Genomic DNA, 25,201 nt, shown 5'->3' on the forward strand with positions numbered 1-25,201 from the left:
TTGAGTATACCTATAGAATAGCTTTCTACAATGGAGATTACTCAACAGAAAGGTATTTTTTTGTTTTTATAGATATTGCCAAATTTCCCTCCAAAACTTTGAGAATTAATTTTTGTGTTAATACATTTGTACACTAACAATTGTGAATTATCAAGTTGCATAGCATGTAAGTGCAAGATATATGTTTTATGTTTTCTTAAATTAGCGGAGTGTGAAGTGTTCTTTGTACAATTAAAATGCACACTTTTTCCTACAAATTTCCTGCTAACATAATTTCCTTAATTTTTATTTATTGTAGGGTAATTTTTCTTATTAATTTAGAAGTGTTTATAAAGTATTCTGCCATATATGTTTTCAAGTATTTCAGCTTATCTTTTATCTTATTAGGTTTAGTACAATTATTTGATATCTGTATTTTCAAATATTTGTTCAAATTCACGTCTTATTTCCTCTTGGCTATTGGAAACATATTGTGCTGGTTTGGAAGGATGTATCCCCTAGAAAAACCATGTTTTAATCTAAATCTCATTTCATAAAGGCAGAATAATCCTTATTCAATACTGTATGTTTGAAGCTATAATCAGATCAACTCCCTGGAGATGAAATTTAATCAAGAGTGGTTGTTAAGCTAGATTACGTGACATGTCTCCACCCATTTGGGTGGGTCTTGATAAATTTCTGGAGTCCCATAAAAGAGGAAACATTTTGGAGAGTGAAAGAGATTCTGAGAGAGCAGAGAACAATGCAGCCACAAGAAGGAGAGTTCACCAGTCAGTGACCTTTGGAGATGAAGAAGTAAATACCTCCTGTGGAGTTTCATGAAACAGGAAGCCAGGAGAAGAAGCTAGCAGATGATACTGTGTCAGCCATGTGCCCTTCCAGCTGAGAGAGGAAGTTCATCATGTGCTTCCTGTGTTAGAGAAACTCTGTGTTCACCATGTGTCTTCTTACGTGAGAGAGAAACCCTGAACTTCATCGGCTTTCTTGAACTAAGGTATCTTTTCCTGGGTGCCATAGATTGGACATTTCTATAAACTTGTTTTAATTGGGACATTTTCTTGGCCTTAGAACTGTAAACTTGCAACTTATTAAATTTCCCTTTTTAAAAGCCATTCTGTTTCTGGTATATTGCATTCTGACAGCTAGCAAACTAGAACACATATCTTATAATAAAAAGTCTTTTACCACTTTTATTTGCTTTCTTTTGTTCTTCACTAGTGATATTTTTGCTAGAACATTGACAGTTTCAATTTTACAGCTACATCTTGGATAATTTACCATTTACTTTATTGTTACGGTTGGGAAAATTATCCTATCTCATATTGTCCCAGCATCATCACCACACCTCTTCTTCCATCTGAACTCCATTCCTTGTTTTGGTTAATGAACCTACTTTCCACTCCTGAGTGTGTCTATGCTATGTACCTTCTGGGTCACCAAATTCTTTCAGTTCTCAATATCCACATCTATCTGGAATCTATCCGTTGTCTTCATCCCCACTGCCTGCTGTATACATTTTGGGATTGTTAGAGGGTCTTTTATGCAAAATCACATCCCTTATCCCCTAAATCCTGCACGGCTATCCAGTGATTAGATTCTAGCCTAAATAAATGGCTATTTCTTTAATTCCAAACAGTTTGAGTTGAATTTTTCTCTATACAGCATATAGCAATCTCATACCCATATAGCTTAAACAAGAGGAGCTTTATTATCATATAAATATTCTAATAAATAGAAAGGTGACTCTTAGCTCTGGCTCAGTAAGCTGTATGGTCTTCGGGAACATCTGTTTTTAATTATCCTACAAATACCCTGCATCCAGCTTTTAGTTTTTCAAGAATATTAAAAACTGGGAATCCCAAAGCAGAAGCTCCTGCTTAGTTTAGAAATCTTTTCCAGGTGTACTCTTTGCTAACCATACGAGCTTTGGCAAATTATTTCAACGTCTCAGTTTCTTCCTCTATAAAACAGTGGCAATCACAAACTCACACTGTCCATGTGATGCTATTTATATTCATGAAATACTTACTGGTGCAGAATAAGGACTTAATAAATAGTGCTTTTATATCTTTGATCCTAGTCACAATGGCTGTGGCTGCCTGGGGTCCCAGACCCTCACAAAACTACCTGCTTGTCTCTGGTAATCAATTTCAGTTCTTCTGCAGAACTCAAAGTGTACATTCAAAATAAATATCAAATACCCCTTTATATCTATCAGATCATGCATGGATAAAATTAATTGTCCAGTTGATTGCAAGCATGATTTAGAGATATGATATCAGCTGTTAGTTAAGACTCAGGCAGAAAGCAAAATTGCTGCTCTGGCAAAATTGCCTGGCATCACAAGTATGTTGCAGAAGAAAAAAAGAATGATGTTTTCTTATATCACCTCCCAAAACAAGGCACTTAATGGAACTTGACATCACTGTTCCTATCTGCTGCTGAAGGACGTTCGTGGTCCCTTTTTACTCAATACTAGGTTCAATTTTTTGCTATCAGGACTCAGTTTAAATCCTAGAATTTGTCCAAGTACCAATTAGGATTCAATATAGTATATGTATCTGGAACCCAACTAAAGAGGCTTCACTAGAAAGTGATTTATTATCTGCACTACAGTAAAGTGTAGGAAACGATATACCAGGGCCTGAGCATGAGCAAAAACTCTGTGGTGGCATCACTTTTCCAGACCCTCTTCTCGTTCTGCTGCATCTCACTTGGCAAACAGATTTCCCCCTTAGGACTGCAGGTGGCTGATGTATTTGCATGGATTGCATCAGCCTTGCAAGGCAGCAAACAGGAGAAATGGTCATCAGTGAAATGTGTGCCAGCTGCATTTTTCTTTTTTTTCATTTTTTTGGTCAAGAAACAATATCTTCCCTGGAAGTTCCACCCCAATGGCCTCCTCTTATATCCCATGTAACTAGAACTAGGTCATGTGGTTTTGTGGGATTGTGGGTTGAATTGTTACCCCTATGAAGATATATCAAAGCCCTAATCCATATCAACTCAAAATTTGACCTTATCTGGCAAGAGTAACTACACAGAGAATGAGTGAAGTTGAGATTATACTGGAGTAAAGTGGTTCCTTAATTCAATATGACTGATATTCTTAAATGAAGAAGAGAAAAGATGGACAAGATAGAAGGGAGAAGACGATGTAATGACAGAAGCAAACATTGTGGTGCTGAAGCTGCAAGCCAAGGAATGCCATGGATGTCACTAAACCACTAGAAATGAAGAAGAGACAAGAAAGTATTCTTTCCTATAGGATTCGAGGGAGCATGGTCCTGCTGACAACTTGATTTTGGACTTCCAGCCTCCAGAAGCATGAGACAATACATTTGTGATGTTGGCCCTTGGTTTTGGCAGTCGCAGCAAACTCAGACTATGGTCACCACTGTACGAAAAGGGATGGTGGAGGTGGGGCAAATATTTCAAATCTGCCAAGTTTCACCCAGACAGAACAGAGTTTTCTTATTAAGCCAGCATGGGAGGCTGGACGCTGGGTAGATGGCAACGGTGTCTACCTAAAGGGAGAGGCCTGACCTGGGGTATTTCTTTCTTCCTTTCTCTCTCTCTTTCTTTCTTTCCTGTATTAGAGAAGTTGTGAGTTTCCAGAACAAGCATGCATAAAATACAGGATTCCTATATACCACACTACCACCACCTTGCATTGGTGTGGAAAATTTATTAAAAAACATGATCGTGGGTGCAGTTGTAGAATGTTCGCCTTCCATGCAGAAGACAGAGGTTGGATTCCTGAACTATGTACCCTCCCTCCGTAATAAAAATACCTGATAGCATATTTTTATAATTGCACTATTAATTAAAGTCCTTAGTTTAACTTAAGGTTCATTGTTTCTGTATAGTAGTTCCATGAATCATTTTACAAATTTTTAGTCTTTCACCATACATACTATTCAGCATTTCCTCCTTTTAATCATATTCAGGTATATATTTCAGTGCTGCTAACTGCATTCCAACTTTGTGCTGCTATCACCATCATCCATTACCAAAACCAGGTAACTTTAATAATTGCATGCTTTTGAGGATATATGTGCTTTCAGCAGACATGCAGTCCTCTACCAGGACTATAGATAGCACTTTTCTTTTAATTGTTCTCCCTGTCTTGGTCGCATACCTTACAGTATTCTCCAACTGGGTTGGCATACTTCTTTTTGTAAAGGGCCACATAATAAATATTTTAGGCTTTGTGGACCATTTGGTCTAGATCACAAATACTCAACTCTGAAACCACAGTGAAACACTCCCCTAGACAATGTCTAAATGAATAGGTGTGATAGTGTTTCCATAAAAAAAATCATTAATAAAAGTCATAATTAATTATTATTAATTATAATAATAAATTATAATTTATTATTTCTAATTATAAAAAAAAATAATTGAATTCAATGTCTCAGTTTCTTCCTCTGTAAAACAAGGACAATCATAAAATCAAACAAAATATCATCCATTCTGTAGGCACACAGTACAAAGTAAATTTATCTCTCCACTAACCTATATATCATTTTGCACATATTCATAATACAATATGTATTATACGTTTTTTGTTTCTTGTTTTTATCTTTTTGTTTGTATTCTATGTTTTTATGATGAGTTTTCCATATTTGTTTTCGGCAATAATGAATTCATACATAACACACAATACACAATTTCCAATATTTAGCTTAGTCTCAAGCATAGAATTCAAAGAAACTTGGCCTAGAACTCCAGACATACAGAGATGTGAACCCTTCCCTATAGTGTCTTTTTTCTCTAACATTCCACATGCTACATTTTGCCCATCAATGCTACTCATATCAGTAAGAGAAGTTGGGATTTGAGTTGTTGCCTAGTCCTCCCCTCGTTCCCAAGCACCAGAGGGGGCTTTGTGAAGCTTCGGCTTGTTCTCAGCCCTCAGTCCTTGGTGTGATAATCCACTTCTGCTTGTTCATTCTTACGTAGGATCTACAGTGTCCACTAGCATCCTTTACGTACTCATTTGGGTTTACCTTTGTGTTTGCAACTCACACACATGTGCACACAATCACATTTCTGTGTTCGTTTCTGATATTTTTTTCCTTGACTTGTCATTTTTACTGATATTTAGATCTTGTTCCTGATTAATTTTAGATTCTCGCTAGTTCAAGAATTTTCTGAAATGTTTTTTCTACATAAGGTAGGACATGATATACTCTCTGGATTCTTCTCCAAATATCCCTCTCATCATGGCATACATATGAACCGTATTACGGTTGAACAAAAGACTTGGGGATTTCAATACTTTTATGTGAAATCTTTAAGTAGTACTCAACTGTCTACCAGGTTCCAGCATTTCAAGAGATAAATATATATATATATTTCCTTTGTGGGTAAATAAAAGCAAGCTGAAAGATTATAAAACTTTCTTTTTATCCTTAAGCTTTAGGAACTTTGCCAGAATTTACCTATTTTTTTCATTTCCATTGAACCTCCCAGGAACTCAGCATGTCCATTAAACCTGTTAATTCTGACTTTTCTTCACTTCAAGTGAAAAAATACTATTGTTCCTCTGTTCCATCTTTTTGTTTTCCTTCCCTGGGAATACCTATTATTCAAAGGACAGGTCTACTGAATATATTCTCTAAGTCTCTTATCTTTTTCCCACAATTTGAGAATAAAAGACTTCCTCATTCTTCATTGACAGGAGACTGGTAGCCATTGACCAACGAGCCCCTTTTTAAAAGGGCAAAGAGCTCTAGAATGCGAGGCTTATGAGAATGCCACCATTGAGCTACAAACAGGAGCTTGATGAGGGCCCCAAAGAGCATGATGGAAACAACACTGTCCACTTCCTTTTAATTATGGTTAGGAAATTCATCATATGAGATTTTAAAATAGCTATAATAACAAGCCACAGAAAGCTACAACTGTGGGGAAACCCCAAATTATCAGAGCAACTGGAGAACTTTATGACGACATTGAGTATAGCACAGGCTTTGCATTTCGATGGATCTGGGGTCAGTCCCTCCTTGATCATAGGCTGCTTGTGCGAATTTGGGAATGCTACTTAATATGGTGCCAGATTTGCTATCTTTAAAACAGTATTAATAGTTCACAGAATTGTTGTAGAATTTTAAATAAATAGAATATGTACAGCACTTAGCACGTGAAAATTTACTGATGAATATAGTAGTTAACTGCTTCTCCCATTAATGCTATTAATATTCAATCATAATCTCCAAGCTTAAAAGACATGTCTCCAAACACTTCTAGCATTAAATGTCCTTTCCTCTTCAATACCATTTGTCAGCTGGAATGTACTTTTATGTTTTTAACAATATATATCAAGAATTTACATTTTAAAATAACCATGATGATAAAATAAGAATTGTAGGTATTTTGTGATTTATGACTCTGTTTTTGAGACCAAACGATTATGTATATTTAGATGCTCTGACATTTATTCTAATAAATAGAGTAACAGCTATACCCCACAGTCTTTAACTTTTATGTCACAGAAAATACTAAAAACGTTTTTGAACTTCTCCAGATCTTTCCATAAATAAATAATTTTAAGAAGTGTTCGAAGAAAGTTTTTGGATTGCCAAAATTACATTAACTACCCAGGTATAAAAATAATTTTTCTTACCCATATCTGACATTTCAGGCACAGTAACAATGTATGGTCCATCTGTGAATTTGGGAGCGTTGTCATTGATATCTTGTACTTTGATGATAAACTCAGATTCAGGCTCAAGAGGCTTGTTTGTCCGTCTGTCGATGGCCTGAGCATGAAGTACATAATGGGTCTTCTGCTCTCTGTCTAGGCTTTTGGTGGAATGGATGTCCCCTGTGGTATCGTCAATGATGAATATGGTTCCGGCTCCTTCTCCAGTAAGGATGTACTTGACAGATCCATCACCTTTGTCAGAATTGGAATGCAGCTGTAAAATAGACATAGCACAATTTAATAGGCAATTATATGCCAACGTCGCATAATGGTCTCTGAAAACTTCATATCTATAATTTAAGACTTAGCTTGACACTTGTGACTTTTCTTCTTTCCACTGAGCCCTCTGCATTACTGCAATCATTTATTTTTCTGAGGTCTTTCTGCACTTACTAGTAATATGAATTCTTTTTATTGTATTTTTATAGGAGATCCAGTTAATGATTTAAGAGAAATTAATAAACACAGTCATCAAAAGACAAATGATAGCTATGGCTGTTATCCTACTAAATGAATATTTACTAACGACAACATAGTTGGGAAAAGAAATTTCTAGCATATTACTATTGCCTTCTATACTTGTGGGAATTAACTTTTTTAATCTTTCTTTTTTCATTAATTATTCCACCTCCTAATTCACACTCAAAATTTGGAAAAAAGTTATATGGTAGGAAAAATTAAGAGTCAAAATAATTTTACGATTTCTACAAACAAAGTAGATATTTGTAGAGATGCATCTATTTTAATTTTAAAAAATAATAGAATGTTTTCTAGCATAAGTTTTTAGATTTAGAATTTTAAACATTAATGGTAGAATATTTTATTTCCTTAAGAATTATTAATATTTAACTCGAGTTTTAAATTCAATCAACAAGTGAGCTCTAATTTTTATTAACAAAAATCACTCATAAATTCTCACTTGTTAAAGTTAAAATGATCAAATATACTTTTAAAAGATTTTAGAGAAAAATAGCCCAGCAGAGAAATCTTCAAAAAAGATCAGAACTATATTAAGATAATTGCAAACTACACTTACCGTGATTTAAAAACCAGTACATACTTTGAAACCATGCATAATTTGTATTTAAGACTCTGCTATAACTTTATAACATCAACATCCAGTTAAATACTTCCATGCGTGCCACTGCTATATATTTAGTTAAGAATACAGTGTTTTTTTTTTTTCTGAAATCACTTCACATATTTAGAGAATTGTTTTTCTCAAGATATCTGAAGAATTAACCTTCCGAAGAAGGCTTGTTAGTCACATAACCTCAAATACTCAGCTTATACTCATTTCTGAGATTTAGAAACATTTAAACATTGAAACAAACCTAAAAGACAGTACAGCAAGAATAATTTTATTTATATCTTGAAAAACACGCTCCATAAGATAGGAACAAAATTTTGATGAGAATCACTTAAGTTTCATCAAATTAGATCATTGGAAAATGCATGCTTATTTGGGGCTTGCATAAAAAGGTCTAAAATACACCAGCGCAGTATGGAACATACGTCTTTCAAGGATTCACACTTCATTGGTGAATTGTGTGCTAGAAGAAGAATGCAGAAGGAATGCAGTGGGGAAAATTGTACGGATGGGTAAAAATAAAATTGTTTCTTTAAGCACTTGACATATAATTTATTTCCTAGAAAAAGAGACGCTTTATCTATGAAGTAGACATATATCACATATACATCCAGTACCCTCTGTCATCTTTTCCAACTTTGCATCAGTCTGTCACCAAAACATAACAAAGTAAGCAACAAATTCATTGAAGACATGCTTTTAAAACATTTTCTGGACCACACTAGTTAGTCAGTTGACAAGAACTAAGATAGTTTGTAAGCTATTATACTGTTATATTATGTATACTTACAAATCTATGTAAGTATAACTAATACAAATAATACTTAGGGAGAAAATTGACAAGTTTTCTAACTAATTTTGGAAAGAATGATAGTGACAATTGTCTCTTCTTTTACAAGATATATTTGGAAATCTTCTCTAAAATTTTGAGTTATAGAGAAAATTAATTTAATGTAATATAGTAATTATATTTATTTTAATTATCATACAGTAATGTATTAAAGGTCATGGATTTTAAAAACAAAGGACTTATGTATGTGGTCCAGCACTAGAAATATGTAAAAGAAGAAATAAAGTTATCATACTAAAGCATCTATTACATAAAATATACCTGAAACAATATATAGACTCTGAAATAAACTAATTCAGATGAGACAAATGCCCATAATTTCAAGGTTTAAGGTTTTAGGACTTGAATATGGCTCCATATTCTTACATTTTGCGTAATTAATAGACCAATTAACATATTTCAAAAGATACTCATAATTTAAAATGGATTTTTAATATTAGTGAATTGCAATTTTGCAATATTTACATTGGTGGAGAACACTGGTAAGAATTACTTCAAAACATCCTAAACAATTTGAGATAATGTCAGTTGTTGATATTTATTTTGGGTTTTTAATAATGCAGGCGATCATATTATTAATGAAATTTTAGTTTCATAGCTGGCTTAGTTGAATCTTAAAACTAATTTCACATTAGTCATACTAGGAAACCATCATTGTAGCATTTAGTCAATTGACGTTTTCTTAGTCTCCCAGGGCTGCAGTAACAACACATATTAGTTGGGTTAAATGACAAGAATGACTGTCTCACAGTTTTGGAGGCTAGAAGTCCAAAATCAACGTGCTGGGCCTGTCTTGATTCAGTTTGGCCTCATCTTAATGGGATCTTTAAAGATTCTATTTACTGTTGTGTTCATATCTACCAACTGGGGATTAGGATTTGAACATATTTTGGGGGAAGACATGATTCAATAGGTAAAAATACTTTATATGGGTAAGAAAATAACCATTTGGAAAGCAACAAAGTCATCTTCTCAAAAGAATCCCTCTTCTCCACCACACCTATTCTCAGATATTCTATTTTGTTCTGCAATAAAGGGGGAACCCGAGAGAAATATCAGTTATATTATTTGGTTTTCTTTAATATATAGTGTGTTTAAGACTGTGGGTGGGCACATATTTTTTATTGGGTTTTGTGAGCCATCCAATGCTGACTGACTGACTGAATAAATGCAAAAAACAGTAATTGTGGCAGTAGTGGTAGAAATCTTAAGAAATATCTCAGAAAAGTTTTGGATACAGATAATCAGGTAATACAGACAATCAGAATATAAATGCGCTATCTTTGAGTGCAGGCAGCACTAAGGTATACAATGAAAGAGGGTATAGAGCAATGAAATTTCAAAGACTCTGGATATAGACATGATACTAATTTCAAAAAGGGTAAAATATTAGTTTATAATTTTAGCTAGCTACTATGTTATTTAAGAAAGGTATCCATCATTTTTGTACATTGAAATCTGTGGAAGTGTTCAGAAGAGGAAGTTGACTTTAGTCATATACAAACAGCCATTTATAGTTTAGAAATACCATGAAGAGATCAGTAGCAGGGATTTAATACGAGGTACAGTTGTGGGAATATACTTTTAAAGATTTTGAAAAGCAGGTCTTTTTTTTTTCCTGATGGACAGAAGTTTTTTTGTCAAAAAGCATGAAGAGATAATCCTTGTGTGTCTTATCATATAAAAATGTAGGTTTAATTAACTATTCTTTAGAGAACAGCAAAGAGGAGAGAGAGAAAGAAAGAAAAGAAAACCTAGCCAGCCAAATAAAGCAACATGAACACCTCCCTGGCTTGGTTTTAATAGTCTCTTATTTATTGCTAAGTGGTAACCTACGACATTTAGAAAGCTAATGTGACTCCTGTGATTTCACCCTAGAAAACTACTTATTTACTCTGGACCACATTAAGATCAGGACCTACAAATTATAGCTTTCATTGTAACGCAGAGTTCCTCAATAACATAATTTTCTGTCTCTTGGGGAGGAATAACTTTAAAAGGTTAAGAAGATTATGACAGAGCAATTAATTTAGAAAGTTGTATTTAGTTGGAACTTCAAGCTATGTTAAAAAGATAGGTCACTGATTTAAAATTGTGATATTTTTGGATTACATAATTTAAAACCTTTTAATAAAGAAGAAACTAACATTCCAGTGAAAAGGCAGCAGTATTTTGTTATATTGCACTACTATCATCATCTCTAATATCTTTTGTCAAAAATTACAATATCAGACAACTGTGAAAAACACAAGAAATGAATGTCATTTAAACATATTTTGCATCTATCATTTCAAATTGTTATATTTTAATAATTAAACCATAAGCAAAAGAACAAAACTCAGTTGAACTGTTTGAATAAGTCATAGAGGTAAAAAAATAATAACCATTCCTCAGTCTCTGTGATGAAATAAATTCATTGACCATAATTTCTAATTGTATGTCAGTAAACATGCAAAAAGTTACATTAAAAAGCAGTCAAAGCATTTGATTCAACCACAAAAAAAAATATTACTCAAGTAACAATATAAGTGCAAATATTACAAAATTGGATTTGAGTAAGGAAATAGATGTGATGATTAATTTTATATTCAGCTATAAGGTTATACTGTCCAGTTGCTTGGTCAAGCAAATATAGCCTGATTGTTACTGTGACGGTATTTCATAGATGAATTTACTCTCATAATCAGTGGAATGTATCTATAACTGTTTGCATCTACAATCAACAATTGAGAGTGCCCTATATCAATGTGGAGATTGCCTTCAGCAATGGAGATTGCCCACCATATACAATTGTCTGGAGGCCTAAAAAGCCAGAACTGAAGATTTCAATTTTTTCTTTCCTTCTCCCCTTCAGCCAGGCAGCATCCCCTGGGGAATATAGAGTTTCCAGACTTGAGAATCATCTTTATTGATTTTCCAGCTTACAATCTACCTTAAAGAAATTGGACTTGCCAGCTCCCAAAGATGCATGAGCTGATTCCAGATAATAAAAAGGCTCCCTCTCTCTTTTTTTCTTCCTTTCTCTCTATCTCTAAAAATTAGGTTTGTTTTTCTGGGATACCTTAAATAATACCTAAGGCATACTTGCTTTTAACTGGAAATATCAGAATGCAAAAGTCTCTTGCATTTGAATTTTAGTCATTAGCTTTTAATTGAGTTATCTTTTTGAAAAAGAAAACAAATGTAGAGGAGGAGGAGGGGAAACGGAGCAAAAGACAAAATGCATTTCAGTGTTATATTCTCTGAATTCCAGATTAAAGAATTCAAAGTTTATAATATTCAAGATGAAAAAACTGCAAAACTCTCAAAGGTTCAAATTTATCATAAATTGTATCTATTGGTTCTACTTTAGTATGTTTCATTCATTTGTGCCAGATATTTGGGTAACATAAGAGTCAGTCAGTGGTTTAGAATTTCACTGTTAATTGTTGGAAAGCATTAAAAGTGGCTAATTGATTGGAATTGGAGAGAGCTATATAGGACATTTAAGCATGCTTATTCTCTATCAGAAGTTCTTTGTCTTATATTTCCCATTCAGGATCTAGCTGAGAAAGAGGTGACACTGTGCTTAAATTTCCTGGCTGCTCAAGCAAATACCATGAACAGTATTGGGTTAAACAATGGAAATTTGTTTAATCATGGTCTGAGCTTGGGAAAAAGTCCAAATCAAAGCATCATCAAGATGAAGACTAGTAATCTGGGGCTGGCTGCTGGTGATCCTTGGTCCTCAGGTAGTCACATGGCAAGGCACATGACAGCATCTGGTCTATCCTTTCTATTACACATTCCATTGTTGTTTAGCTTTTCGATTCATGTGGCTTTTTCTCTGTCTGAATATTATTCTGCTTATAAGGAACTCCATCACTAGACTAGAGTCTCATTATGACATCGCCGGACCACACTTAACTGAAGTAACTCTTCAAAAGGTCCAACTCAAAATGTAGGACCACAGGAATGGGTGAAATTTAAGGACATGTTTTTCTGGGGCATATACAACTTCAAAACACCTACCTCACTCTCTAGACCCCCAAAAGAAGTATTATTTCTACATGCGAACTATATTCATTCCATTACAATATGTCAAAATCCTGAAGTCCTTTCAGAAACAATGATTAGTACAAAGTCTCAGAAAAATCGGTTACTGGTATGGGCTGTCCTGGGGCAAAATTTCCATCTTTCTGTGGACCTGCGAAATCTAGAAAACAACTTATATGCTTCCAATATGCAATGAAGAGACAGTCATAGGACAAACATTGCCATTTCTATAAGGACAAATTGGAAGGGGATCAGGAGTCATGAGTTCCAAACCAATCTAAAACCCAGGAGGGCAAACTCCATTAGATTTCAGTTTTGAGAGTAGTCTATGGAACAATGTTTTATCCTCCAGGCCTGATGAAGTGCCCACCCCACCCCTTTGAAGTAACTGAATAGGGGGATGCTTAGGCCATCATCCTCCTGAACACTGGGGTAAAGGCTCCAACCTCTCAGAGTAGCTAGACTCTCCATGAATGCTAGGGAATAGGTCCTACCATCTTTGACCACTGGAATGACAACATTCTCTTTGAACAATGGGATGTTGTTCAAGCACAGGGGTGGAATAACCTTTTCCACACACATTTGTGGGCCACTCCTGTGGTCTAAGTACACAGCCTTGGTCCAGACATCAGCTACTATGGTTCTGCCATTGAAGCAATTCTTCCTTCTGTTTGTCCCTTCTCTGTCCCTTTTAGTCCAGGCTGTTTCATTCATACAAATCTTGCAAAAAACATGCTAGTTTTGAAAGTAGTTCATAAGGGTCCAAACCATCAGACAGTAGAAAAGTCCATAGATCTTCCCTGCAAAACTGCATTTCAAATCTTGACTTACCCTGAAATGCTTGACTGGTTCCATGTTCAGTTAAACCCTCACCCAGAGCAATATTCCCTGGTGACTCATGTCCCTAAATTCAGTATTTTCCAAGCCATCAAGTTCTGTTTTATTAGTGCCTAAGAGTTCAGTTCTCAGCTTTCCCTTTTCTCTTGCATTTTACTACAAGCTGCGAGGAGAAACCAGGCTATACTTTTTACACTTAGCTTGGCAATCTCCTTAGTTAAATAACCAACTTCATTACTTTCAAATTCTGCTTTCCATCACCATCAGATCTCAATTTATCCAAGTTCTCTGCCACATTAAAACAAAGATCACCTTTCCTTCAGTTTCTAATAACACATTCATCATTTCTCATAAGGCCTTAACAGAAGTACCTTTAGTATCCAGATTTCTACCAACAGTCTCTTCAAAAGAATATAAGCGTTTTTTATCAAGCACTTGACAATTCTTCTAGTCTTTATCCATCACCCAGTTCCAAAGCCTTTTCCATGTTTTTGATAGTTGCTATAATAGCACCCCCGCACTCCTGGTACCAAATCTATTTTACTTTCCTAAGCTGCTCAAGCAAATACTATGACATGATTCATGTTAAACAACATGAATTTATTCACTCACAGTTTGAGGCTAAGAAAAATCTAAATTAAGGGCTCATCAAGGTGATGCTTTCTTTCCACAGAAGATTCCTGAGGATTTATCTATATATACCTGAATTTCATTCTGCTTATAAAGAGCTCCAGTAATAAGATTAAGACCCATCCTTTAAGTTGTCGACCACAATCTTAACTGAAGTAATCTCATCAAAAGGTCTCCTTACAATGGGTTCCCATCCTCAGGAATGGGTTAAACTTAAGATTTGGGATGGATGGGGGGCCATACATTTTCAAACCACCGCACTCTGGGAGCTGGCTTTAAAGACACACAAAAAATCTTAAAGTCTACTAAACCCTACCACAAAGTCAGGAAAAGACTGTACCAATTCATTACCTACATATTCAAATGGTTTGTACCATTAAAAAATTTGCCATTGCTATTGATTTTAGCCCTCTATGTAAATAACAAAAGAGTAATTGTATTTGGAAAGGAAAATGAAGGAAGATGATGGACATGTGAATTGCTTTGATCTTTAGGAAATTCATCTGATGATATTTATTAAAATATAGATTATTGTTTGATTCAGCAATCACTTTAAGGGGTCTGTTTCATTCAGAAAATAATTTTTAGAACCCTCACATGTGCCAGTCACTCTACTAGGTGGTGGGATACATCACTGCACTAGAAAGTAGCGATCCCTTCTCTGGCAGAGACTACACTCATTCCAGTGAGGATAAGCAGACGTTCAGCAAAGATATATGCCAAAAAGTGAAAAGAGTTACAAGTAAAAAGGAGACATAGAAATTAGAGAAAGGGAAAGGGAATGAATATCACAGGTGGTTGGGGTGATACAGAGACTTTGCAATATTAAATAATGGCTACTCAAAGATGCCTATATATTACTTCCTGGAACTGTGAGCATATTTCCTTACACAGCAAAAAGGACTTTGAAGATGTGGTTATGATTAAGAAACCTTCATAGGGAATTATTATGCTGGATATATGGTTCGGCTCAATCTAATCATGTAGATCCTTTAAAAGAGGGGAATCTACACCCAAATAGATGAGAGAGAAAGATGGCAGCATGAGAAGTATCAGTGCCCAGTTGCTGGTTCTTAAACGTAGCGGACCATGTGCAAGCACCAGAGATAAGTCATTAGAAGCTGGAAAAGGCAAAGATATTCTGCTGACATCTTACTTTATGCTCCATGAAACCTATGTTGGGTTTTTGACTTATAGAGCTACTGAACAATAAATTTATCCTATTTTAAGCCACTAAGTTTATGCTAATTTGTTAGGGCAGGAACAGGAAAATAATACAGGAAGTCAGATAAAGTTCATGAAGAAAATGAGATTTTCACAAATTCTTGAAGGAAGCGAGAAGGTTAGCCAAGTGCATTTCTCTGGGAAGAGCAGTGCAGGCAGAGGGAACAGGGAGAGCCAAAGGATCAAGAAAGGAACATGACTAGCAGGCTAAAGAAGCAGTGACAAAGACAATGTGACCTGAACAGCAGGGACAAAGAGAGAAAGGGTAGGGTAAATCAGAGAAGTAACACGGAGGGAGATCATAGAGGACCATCCTATGAGGTGGGGAGACATTGTAGAGCTTTTAGTACTGTAGTTTCCAAACCCAGTTTTCATCTCAAGAGTATCACTCTGGCTTAAATATTGAGGACAGGATATAGGTGTAAAAAAGTAAAGTGTAGGACACTTGATAGAATGGTACTGTAGTAACTATGTAACAGATAATAGTGGAATGTACTACAGAGGTAGTAGTGAAAATGGTAAGAAGATGTCTTCTTATGGATATATTTAGGAAGTCGAGCACACAGAGCCTTCCTTAAGAGCTGGCAATGGGGTAAAAGTGAAATGAGGTCAAATATGAATGGAGGCTTCTGGCCTGAGTTAGTAAAATGATGAAGTTGGTGTCAATGGAGATATGGAAGAAATGTGGTATAAGAAAATTGGAGGGGAAAATCAGGAATTCAATTCTGGACATGTCCAATATGAATTTCTATTGGACTTCTCAGTGAAGATGTAGATAAGCCATTTCTATATTCAGTCAAGAGTTTAGAAAAGTGGTTTGGTTGTCTTTGTAAACTTGGGAGACAAGAAACAAAGGTGATATTTAGACTCATGACACAGGGTAATATCACCAACAGGATGAGTGCAGAAAAAAAGAGACACACTGAGCACTGAAGTCTGTAGTGCTTCAAAGTTAAAAAGTCAGGGACACCAGAAAGAGATGGAAAAGCAGCAATCTGTAAGTTACAAGAAACTCCAAACACATGTAATGACCTAGGGGAAAATGAAGCAACTGTGTACAAAGATAACTATATGAGAATGATAAGTTTAGATATTTTGAGAGGCAAACAAAGAAATTAAAAGGTACAGAAAAAGGAGATTTTTTAAATTGGGAATTATCACTAAAATATGAATAGTAATATTTAGTTTTGAATAACTATCCATAATTTGTTGTTACTTAAGAAAATGATACCATGGAATAATATGGAAAGTACAATTTTATTTAGCTAAAAATAATAAATAATAACAAAACAATGCATATTTTATGTACATATAAGTATATACGTATATATGTTCATATATAGTGAACATACAAAAAATTGGGGAAAACTATAACCCATTCAAGTGGGACATGAGAGAAGGAAGAAACGAAGGCTACATGGTGAGTTTTATACATCATTCATATTTTTATTTGATTGAATGAATTATTTGATATGAAATTAATTGATATATATGATTATTACTAAAAAAGAATGCAAGATTTTATCTGAATCATTTACTTGCAAAATCCATCTGTTGCAGCCATTTGTGCACATAGTATGAATCATTAGGAATAACTCAGGTACAATGTCCTTCTTATGTATTGCATCCAAATTTTACTGATTCTCATTGGAGTTGTTTAAGAATTTAATACGTTCTACGGTCATACCTCATTTACTGAGTTCTGTCCTCAATTCAACTAAATCTACCAGGCTGTTGCACTGTGTCCAAGTTACTGTCAATCATAATGTTTGTGCAATTGATTACACATCCTTTTCAAGTCCTCATTGATTTTTTTGGGATATGTACCATTGTCCATCTCATATTCTTTCTCCTAAGCTCTGTCATTTCTACATTTCTATTCAGGTACACCTCAGGAATGTATAAAACAAGTTTCCTATTTATTCTAGGTTAGAATCCAACACAAGGCAATTGAATGGAAGAAATGAAATTAATTGCACCCTTGATATGTGTCAAAAAATGCACTATGAGGACTCATACAGAGTCTTTTGTTCACAGGTAATTTTTAGTGTAGTGGAAGAGAAAGAGCAACAGATCCACAGAATAGTTGTTTTTTTAATAGAAGTGTTAGGTGAAACTCACTTTCTTTTCCTGAGAAGTTTTCCCAGGCGAAAGGACACTGTTTCAATCTACAGTCCTATTACTCCTTTCAAGAAAAAGAGTTGAAATTATTCAAGAATTTTTTTTTTTAATTTCATCATACCTTTTCTCTTAATTATCTGTGTCCTGGATTTAAATCCTATCACTCTACACTGGAATTTTCCTAAGATCATGAAACCTTTCCTAGTTGTTGAATAATTTAATTTTCAAAAATAGATGATAGATAGATGATATACAGAAAAATACATACATACATATACATATACATATATATATACATATATACATATATATATATATATATATATATATATATATATAATTCTCACACATTGCATCTTCCTTCTGGAAATGAGGAAAATGGAAAAGAGTGAAGATGGGGAAATTCTCACATTAAGGAAGAATGAGTCAGACAGGGTAGTGTCTTGCTAAGTTTTGCTTTGCTGGAGAATAGGGTTACTCAGCTCAGAGTGGGAGCTACATAATTCTGTATGTTGAAATGAAAATTCAGCTATTGCTATTTTACACAAACTTTTCCTTTCAGTTAAGCCCACTAAGAATGGCAAATTTATTCTGAACTTTCTTGAATCATAATGCCCACGTTACTCAGTTACAGCCCTGAATTCATTCTGTGCCTTATCTTCAATTGTTTTGAGTGAATAACGGGCTTTCTTACTCTCCTCTCAATTAGCCAAGATTGAAATGGTATGGCTTAAAGTTGATGTTCCATTCTCGATTTCCCTCCCTAATAGGTTTCTAATTTCCTGTGACTTTATGAGCTTAAAATATCCCAAATCCACCCCCTTCATTCCATCAGAGCAGCCACTGAATTCATTCATGCTCTCATACTTTCTTACTTAGATAATTTCAGTGACCCCCTAAGTGGTTTCATTTCCTTGGTTCCTGTTTCTGTCCCTTTTCATTCACATTCTAGTTCAGGGTTTTATTTCTAAAATTTGAATCTGATTCTTTCCTGCATGAAACACTGGAGTGGTTGCCTACCAAATCATGATCTGGTTCCTGTCTATATTTTTAGGTTAATCTTCCTGCATTTTTCCATTCACTCTAAATTTCAGCCAACTGAACTGGATGAAATGGCTCCTAAAATGTCCATGTGTTCGAACTGAATCTGCTTCAATTTAGATTTTTTAAATTACTCTACACAGAATCAAGTGGTCACCTCTCCTCCATGCATATTCATCCAAACAAGCAGATACATCTTTTATGATGCTGAAGATCTCCATGCTTACCTATTACTTAGCACTTACAATATCAGGCTATAATTTTCTAAGTAATGCCCCTTCTTTCCCCCTTTACTTGACTCTCATTGAAAACAGTAGCCAAATTTCATTCATTTGTGCATGTGTATGTGTGTGTGCTTCCAGCAACTAACACATATCATGAATTTAAACAGCAATAGCTAAATAACCAAATATGATGATTGAAATTTTTATAAGTAATTTTATGGTATATTAAGGAATATCAATGAAGAAATAAACATAGAGATAAAAATGTTAACAAAAAACATCAATATATAAAAATGTCACCAGAATTACACTTGGCTCAAAAGGAAGGAATAGAAGTTGTCCAAACGTGTTCACTGAAGTGGTAAATATACAAAATAACTTTGTTGGTGTTTTTTGGTATTTTTATTTTTACTTTTGTAATCTCAGACAGCTATTGGTTGAAAGAAAAAAATAGCATTTTAAAATAGGATTTTAATGTAATTTGAATAACATATATGACAAAATTAGAAAAAAGAGGGAACAGGTAACAGTAAATATATCTTCCTGAGGTTACTGTATTTCTCAAGGAGCATTTGAAGAGTGAAAAAAATTGAGAAGACGGAAATGCTGTATGTCAAATAAGCAGAAGGGAAAGTGTTATAGAAAATGTGAAATGTCAGATGGGAAACAATATAATATGTTTCTGAATGGACTTTGATAAATTATGAATGCATATTAACACTATAGCAGATGCTAATAATTATTAAAGAGAAGAAAATTAAGAGAAGAATTGAAACAGAAAATAAAAACATTTTAATAAACTGAGAGAAGGCAAAAGGAGCATTACAGAGCAAAAAACAATGAGAGAATTAAAATGGAATATTAAAAATATCTACTAAATCCAAAAGAAGGCAGTAATGGAAGAAGAGTAACAAAACATGAGACATCTAGAAAATACATAGTCAAACAGCAGATATAAATACTATTGTATCAGTAATTAGTTATCACATTACATGTAAATGGACTAAACCCTCCAATTAAAAATAGAGAGAACAGAAGATTAAAAAGTCATGATACAATTACATGCTCTCTACAAGAGACACATTTTAAATTCAAAGATAAAAGTAGGTTGAAATTTTAAATATAGAAAAGAAATGCCAGGTAAAATTAGTCATCTTTTTATTTACAATGAGGATGCTTAAGTCTCCATAGGAAATGACTCTACAATATCTGTGGAAATCCAAGGGACCCCAGATATCTAAAAACAAAATTGAAAAATTACAAAGTTGGAATGTTCACAATCCCTAATTTCAAACTAACTATAAATATATACTAAACAAAACTGTGTGTTCCTGGGAATAAGTAGAAATATAGATCAATGAATAGAGCTGAAAATTCAGAAATAAACCCATATATTTATGGTTGATTGAAATTTGACAAGGATGCAAAAAAAATTCCATTGAGAAAGAACACCTTTTTCAACAAATACTGCTGGCACAAATGGATATCCACGTGCAAAGGAAGGAAGTTGGACCACTAATACACATGATCTCAAACATCAACTCAATAACTATCAAAATACTAAATGGAAGAGGTAAAACTATAACACTCCTAGAAGAATAGATGGGTGGAAATCTTTGTGACCTTGAATTAAGCAACACTTTCTTAGACATGATACCTGACATATAAACAACAAAAGGAAAGAATAGAGCAGTGGGACTTCATCAAAATTAAAACATTTTTTGCTTCAAAGAACAAGCTCAAGAATGTAGAGAGACAACTCACAGAATAGGAGAAAATATTTGCAAATCATATCTGATAGGGGTTTACTATCCAAATTTATGAAGAAGCCTTATAACTCAACACAAAGAGACAAATGCCTTAGTTAGATTGGACATTTTTATAGCTCTGCTTGAATTAAAAAAAAAAAAAAAGAGAGAGAGAAACAAATGACCCAATACAAACATGGATAAAATATTTCAATAAATATTTCTAAAATAAAGTACATAAATGACTGATAAGCATATAAAAAGATGTTCAACATCATTAGTTATTAGAAAAATGCAAATCAAAAATATGCATTACCACTTCACATCAACTAAAATTGCTGAAAGACCATGTATTTTATGACTCTATTTATGAAATTGCATTTATGAAATGTCTTGAATAGGCACACATAGAGAAACAGAAAATAGCTTATTGATTGCTGAGAACTTAAAGTGGGGAGAGGAAAATTGGGAGTGATTGTTAAAAATATGGCGTTCCTTTTTGTGGAGATGAAAATGCTGTGGTTCACATAGTAGTGATGTTTGCACACTTTTGTGAATATACTAAAGTTTCACTTAAATGCACACTTAAAATATCACTGAATCATATGTTTTAAAAGTGTGAACATTATTCTTTTTGAATTATATCTCACTAAAAAATCAAAATATACAAACGTATGGAATACTGCAATTAGAGGCAGAAATTGTTGGACTAGATTTTAAAATGAGCCAATTATTTGCTGTTTTTAAGTGCTGTCTTAATTTAATTTAATTTAAAAAACACAAAAATGTTGAACGTACAAGGTGCAAATGGTATGTAATATGAACTTCAAGCATAAGAAGCAGACATGTTTCATGAATATTCGACAGAATGGAGTTTAAAACGTACTATATTATTGAAAATAGAAAAGAAAAGTATTAAAGGGGAAATTGATTAAAAAAATACATAAAAGTTCCACATGTGTGTTGACTTAATTACAAAACACCAAATACAGAGAGCAGCAACTGCCATAATTAAAAGGAAAAAAATAGAAATCCATAATAGAAATTGCAGGATTAAATGCCTCACTTTTTTTTATTGGTAGAATGTATACCCAACAGCAGCAAGGAAAGATCAAAGTTGGACCACGCTATCTATCAAATTGACAAAATTATCTTTAGAAAATATTGTACCCAACAACTACACAAAACAAATTCTTAATGAATTTGTTAATGAGTACACATGGTAGCTCACTAAGAAGGACTTTATATTAGATCATGTTTCTCAAAAAATTTCAGAAGAATGAAAACTTACAGACAATGTTTTATGATGAAAATGGAAATAATGAAAATGATTAACAAGATATTTAGAAAAATGACAAATAGTTGCAATTAAATAGCAGACATCTGAATAAACCTTGTCATAAAGAATTAAAGAAGATTTTAAAATATATTTTATTGAAAAATAAAGAAAAGAAAATATAGCAAAATCTGTAGGACACTGAAAATGCTATAAGTAGAAAAAAGTATGGTTTAATTGTATATATTAATTGCATGCATTTTTATAATTATATTTTATCTTTCACCTCAAGATTATATTTAATTTTCTACCTAAGGAAAGAAGAGACAGAAGAGAAAATAAACTCCAAAAGAGTAGAATATAAAAAGAATTAAGATACATATTTTTTTTAGAAATAGAAAACAAGTGAAAAAAATTCAAAAATTGAAATTCGCTTTTTTGAAAAAAAAAGTATAAAGCCCTAGCAAACTAAAAATGCAATAATAAATAAAAATAAAGAGAAAAATGCCAATCTTGGAATATATAGTGGATGTAAGTACAGATAATACGGACATTAAATGTATAACAAGAAAAATGTAAAAAATAACTTTATAATAATGATTTGTATTACTCATATGAAATGGAAAACTTCCCTGAAATTGAAAAGGATAAATGTGTTTTAAAGCAATTATATTTTAATCTACATCCTTCCTTCCCACTCCCCTATACCCACCTACACAAACCTCTATACCAAGATGATTTTTTAAGTTTAGTAGCATTAAATGCCAAACCAGTTAATTCTTTGTCAAAGGGGGTTTTTCTTGTTATTATATCCTACACAGCAACATCTCTGAACTCTATTCTCTTGATAATCAGTGGCTCCCCACAACCCACAACCTCCAGTTATTTCCTGAAAAGCATCTGCGGAGCAGAATTACCACCAACTGAGAACAACTGCTCTAGGAATTGAGAGTTTCACCAGTGAAACTTTCAAACAAATAAGCAATAGAAAATTGTCAGACTCTTTTAGAAAATAGAGAAGAGAATGCTTTGCAAATTGTTATTAGAACAGTATTGAACCAAGGGAAATATCAGCTATTAAACAAAGAAAAATACCACGTATAAACACCTCATATAAAATAGACGAAAACCTCCTTATAACACATTAATAAATCCACTACAATACAATATTCAACAGCACACCATGGCCAAGTGGGGTCTATACCAGTAATGAAAGTTCATTTAACATTCAAACATTATTCTTGTACTTTTGATGTAAAATCTAAAAATTCATTGCCTAGTACAAAGTTCTAAAGGTATTTCCTTATGTTTTGTTCTAAAAGTTTTATAGCATTTGCTTTTATATTTAGACTATTGGTCCATTTTGAATTTTTTTACTTGGGTAGATGTAGGGATCCAAATTCATTCTTTTGCACATAAATTTCTGGTTACCAAGCATCATTTGTTGAAAAAACTCTTTTTTCCCTATTGAATGGACTTGGTGCACTTCTCAAAAAATTTCTTTGGTCATAGCGGTATGCAGCTCAACTGTTCATCAACAGCAAATTGTGGCATGTCTAAGCAATTGAATGCTTCACAGTAATAAAAATGTATAAACTAGTTTTAGTAGGCAAATTAAGCTAAAACTAAGAAATTGTTTCCAAGCAAAATTCAAGTCCAGTACCATTTTGGAAAAGAGAGATGAAGCAAGGGTGTTTCTATAAAAATTAAACCATCAAAATGATCAAAAATAGGACTTCCAGGAAATTCAGGGTCTTGTTCCTCATCCTCCATAGCAGGAGGGGAAGATAGTGTAGAACTTATCTGAAAATGATTTGTATTTGTGGCTTTTGTCTAGTACTGGGGTAAAAATCATAATAAGTTTCATAGGATGTCCCCAATATTCTAAAAAGGCACATTTGCCAAAACCTCACCAACTTGAATGGGACAAAGATAGTACAAAAGGACAAAAAGGCCATTGGATCTCCAAAATTCTAATGGTAAAAAACAAACAAACAAACAAACAAAAAAACTGAGAAGGCTGCTCAGGTATAAAAACATACTAAATTCCATGGAAAAGAAAGGATGACTCAGGGTACAGAAAAAGAGGCCCAGAAAGTAGAGCCATAAAAAGGTATTTCTAGGTCTTGAGACCTTATCAAGGAACTCCTAAGTTTCCTTGGCTGCATTTTAGAATTACTATGAACTCGGCTTCCCATTTGTCATGGTCAGCTTCATGTGTCAACTTGGCCAAGTGGTGGGACCTGTTTGTCTGTTTGGGCAAGTGCTGGCCTATGTGTTGCAATGAGGACATTTCATAGTCTTAGACCATGATCACATCAGCTGCATCCACAGATGATTCCATTTGTAATCAGCCAAGGGGAGTATCTTCTGCAATGAGTGATGCTCAATCTAATCACTGGAAGCCTTTTAAAGAAGATTCAGAAGAGATACGCTCTCTTCCTGCTTGGGCCATCGGAATCATTGGCTTCACAGCCTGCCCTGTGGATTTCGAACTCTGCATTCCCACGGTGACATGAGACACTTTTATAAATTTTATGTTTGCGAGTGTTCCTTGTTGATTCTGTTTCTCTAGAGAACCCTAACTAATACACCATTGCTCCCTCATTGAACAGAAATATTTATATTGGTTTTATTATGCCTGCCCTATCATTGTATATTGGGTTATGGTGGGTAGATAATATGTCTTCTTAGTTTCACAAAACAGATCAAGGGGAACTACATTTAAGGAGTTACACTTATGGACTTATAACCACAATTCCCCATCCACACCTGGACCTAATTAGATGAAATCCTGGACTTTAAGCTGACACTATACTAGGATAATATTTGGGGACCTTGGATCAGGGTGAAAATATTTTGTGGGAAGCATGTGGGGGTGAGGTAGGATGTGGTGGCTGGCTATTAGAAATACCCCTAAAGATTATTGTCTCCTGCTGTTCACACTCATGTGTCTTGTGTAGTTCCTTCTCCTTGCTTGTGTGGGGAGAACCAAGTGATTCACTCTAATGAGGTAAAAATGATGGGATGCCACTTATATATTCAGGTTATAAAAAGATTATGGTTTTTGTCTTGTTCACTCCTTCTTGTCCTATCTCATTCTCCCTCTTGGAGCCATCATTCTGAGGGAAGAGCATTGTTGTGTGAGGAGCCCTGAGAAAAGGCTCACATGGTAAAGCATGGATGTCTCCATCCAACAGTTAGAGTGAACCTGAGTCTGTCTACAACCAGGTAACTGAGCTTGGAAGCAGGTTTTCCACCAGCTGAACCTTGAGATGACTATACCTTCTGAAGGAACCTAGATCATAGCCTTGTAAAAACCCTAAGTCAGACGCACCTGCTGTTGAGGAAGCCACGGACATGTGTTCAGCCACCTCCCAGTCCTCTCCTACCCACCCCCACTCCTTCCCCAC

At 34.2% G+C, this 25,201-nt stretch overlaps 1 protein-coding gene across 1 annotated transcript in view; it reads right to left on the minus strand.

Moving 5' to 3' along the window:
* Positions 1-25,201, minus strand: part of CDH18 (cadherin 18) — a 518,873-nt gene that overhangs the window by 237,675 nt on the left and 255,997 nt on the right. Inside the window, exon 3 of the mRNA XM_077115122.1 lies at positions 6,632-6,926. Within this exon, the coding sequence (XP_076971237.1) occupies positions 6,632-6,926 (295 nt within the window). The remainder of the gene's footprint in view (positions 1-6,631; positions 6,927-25,201) is intronic.

This window comes from Tamandua tetradactyla, chromosome 9 (genome assembly GCF_023851605.1).
Source record: "Tamandua tetradactyla isolate mTamTet1 chromosome 9, mTamTet1.pri, whole genome shotgun sequence".
NCBI classification, from domain to species: Eukaryota; Metazoa; Chordata; class Mammalia; order Pilosa; family Myrmecophagidae; genus Tamandua; species Tamandua tetradactyla.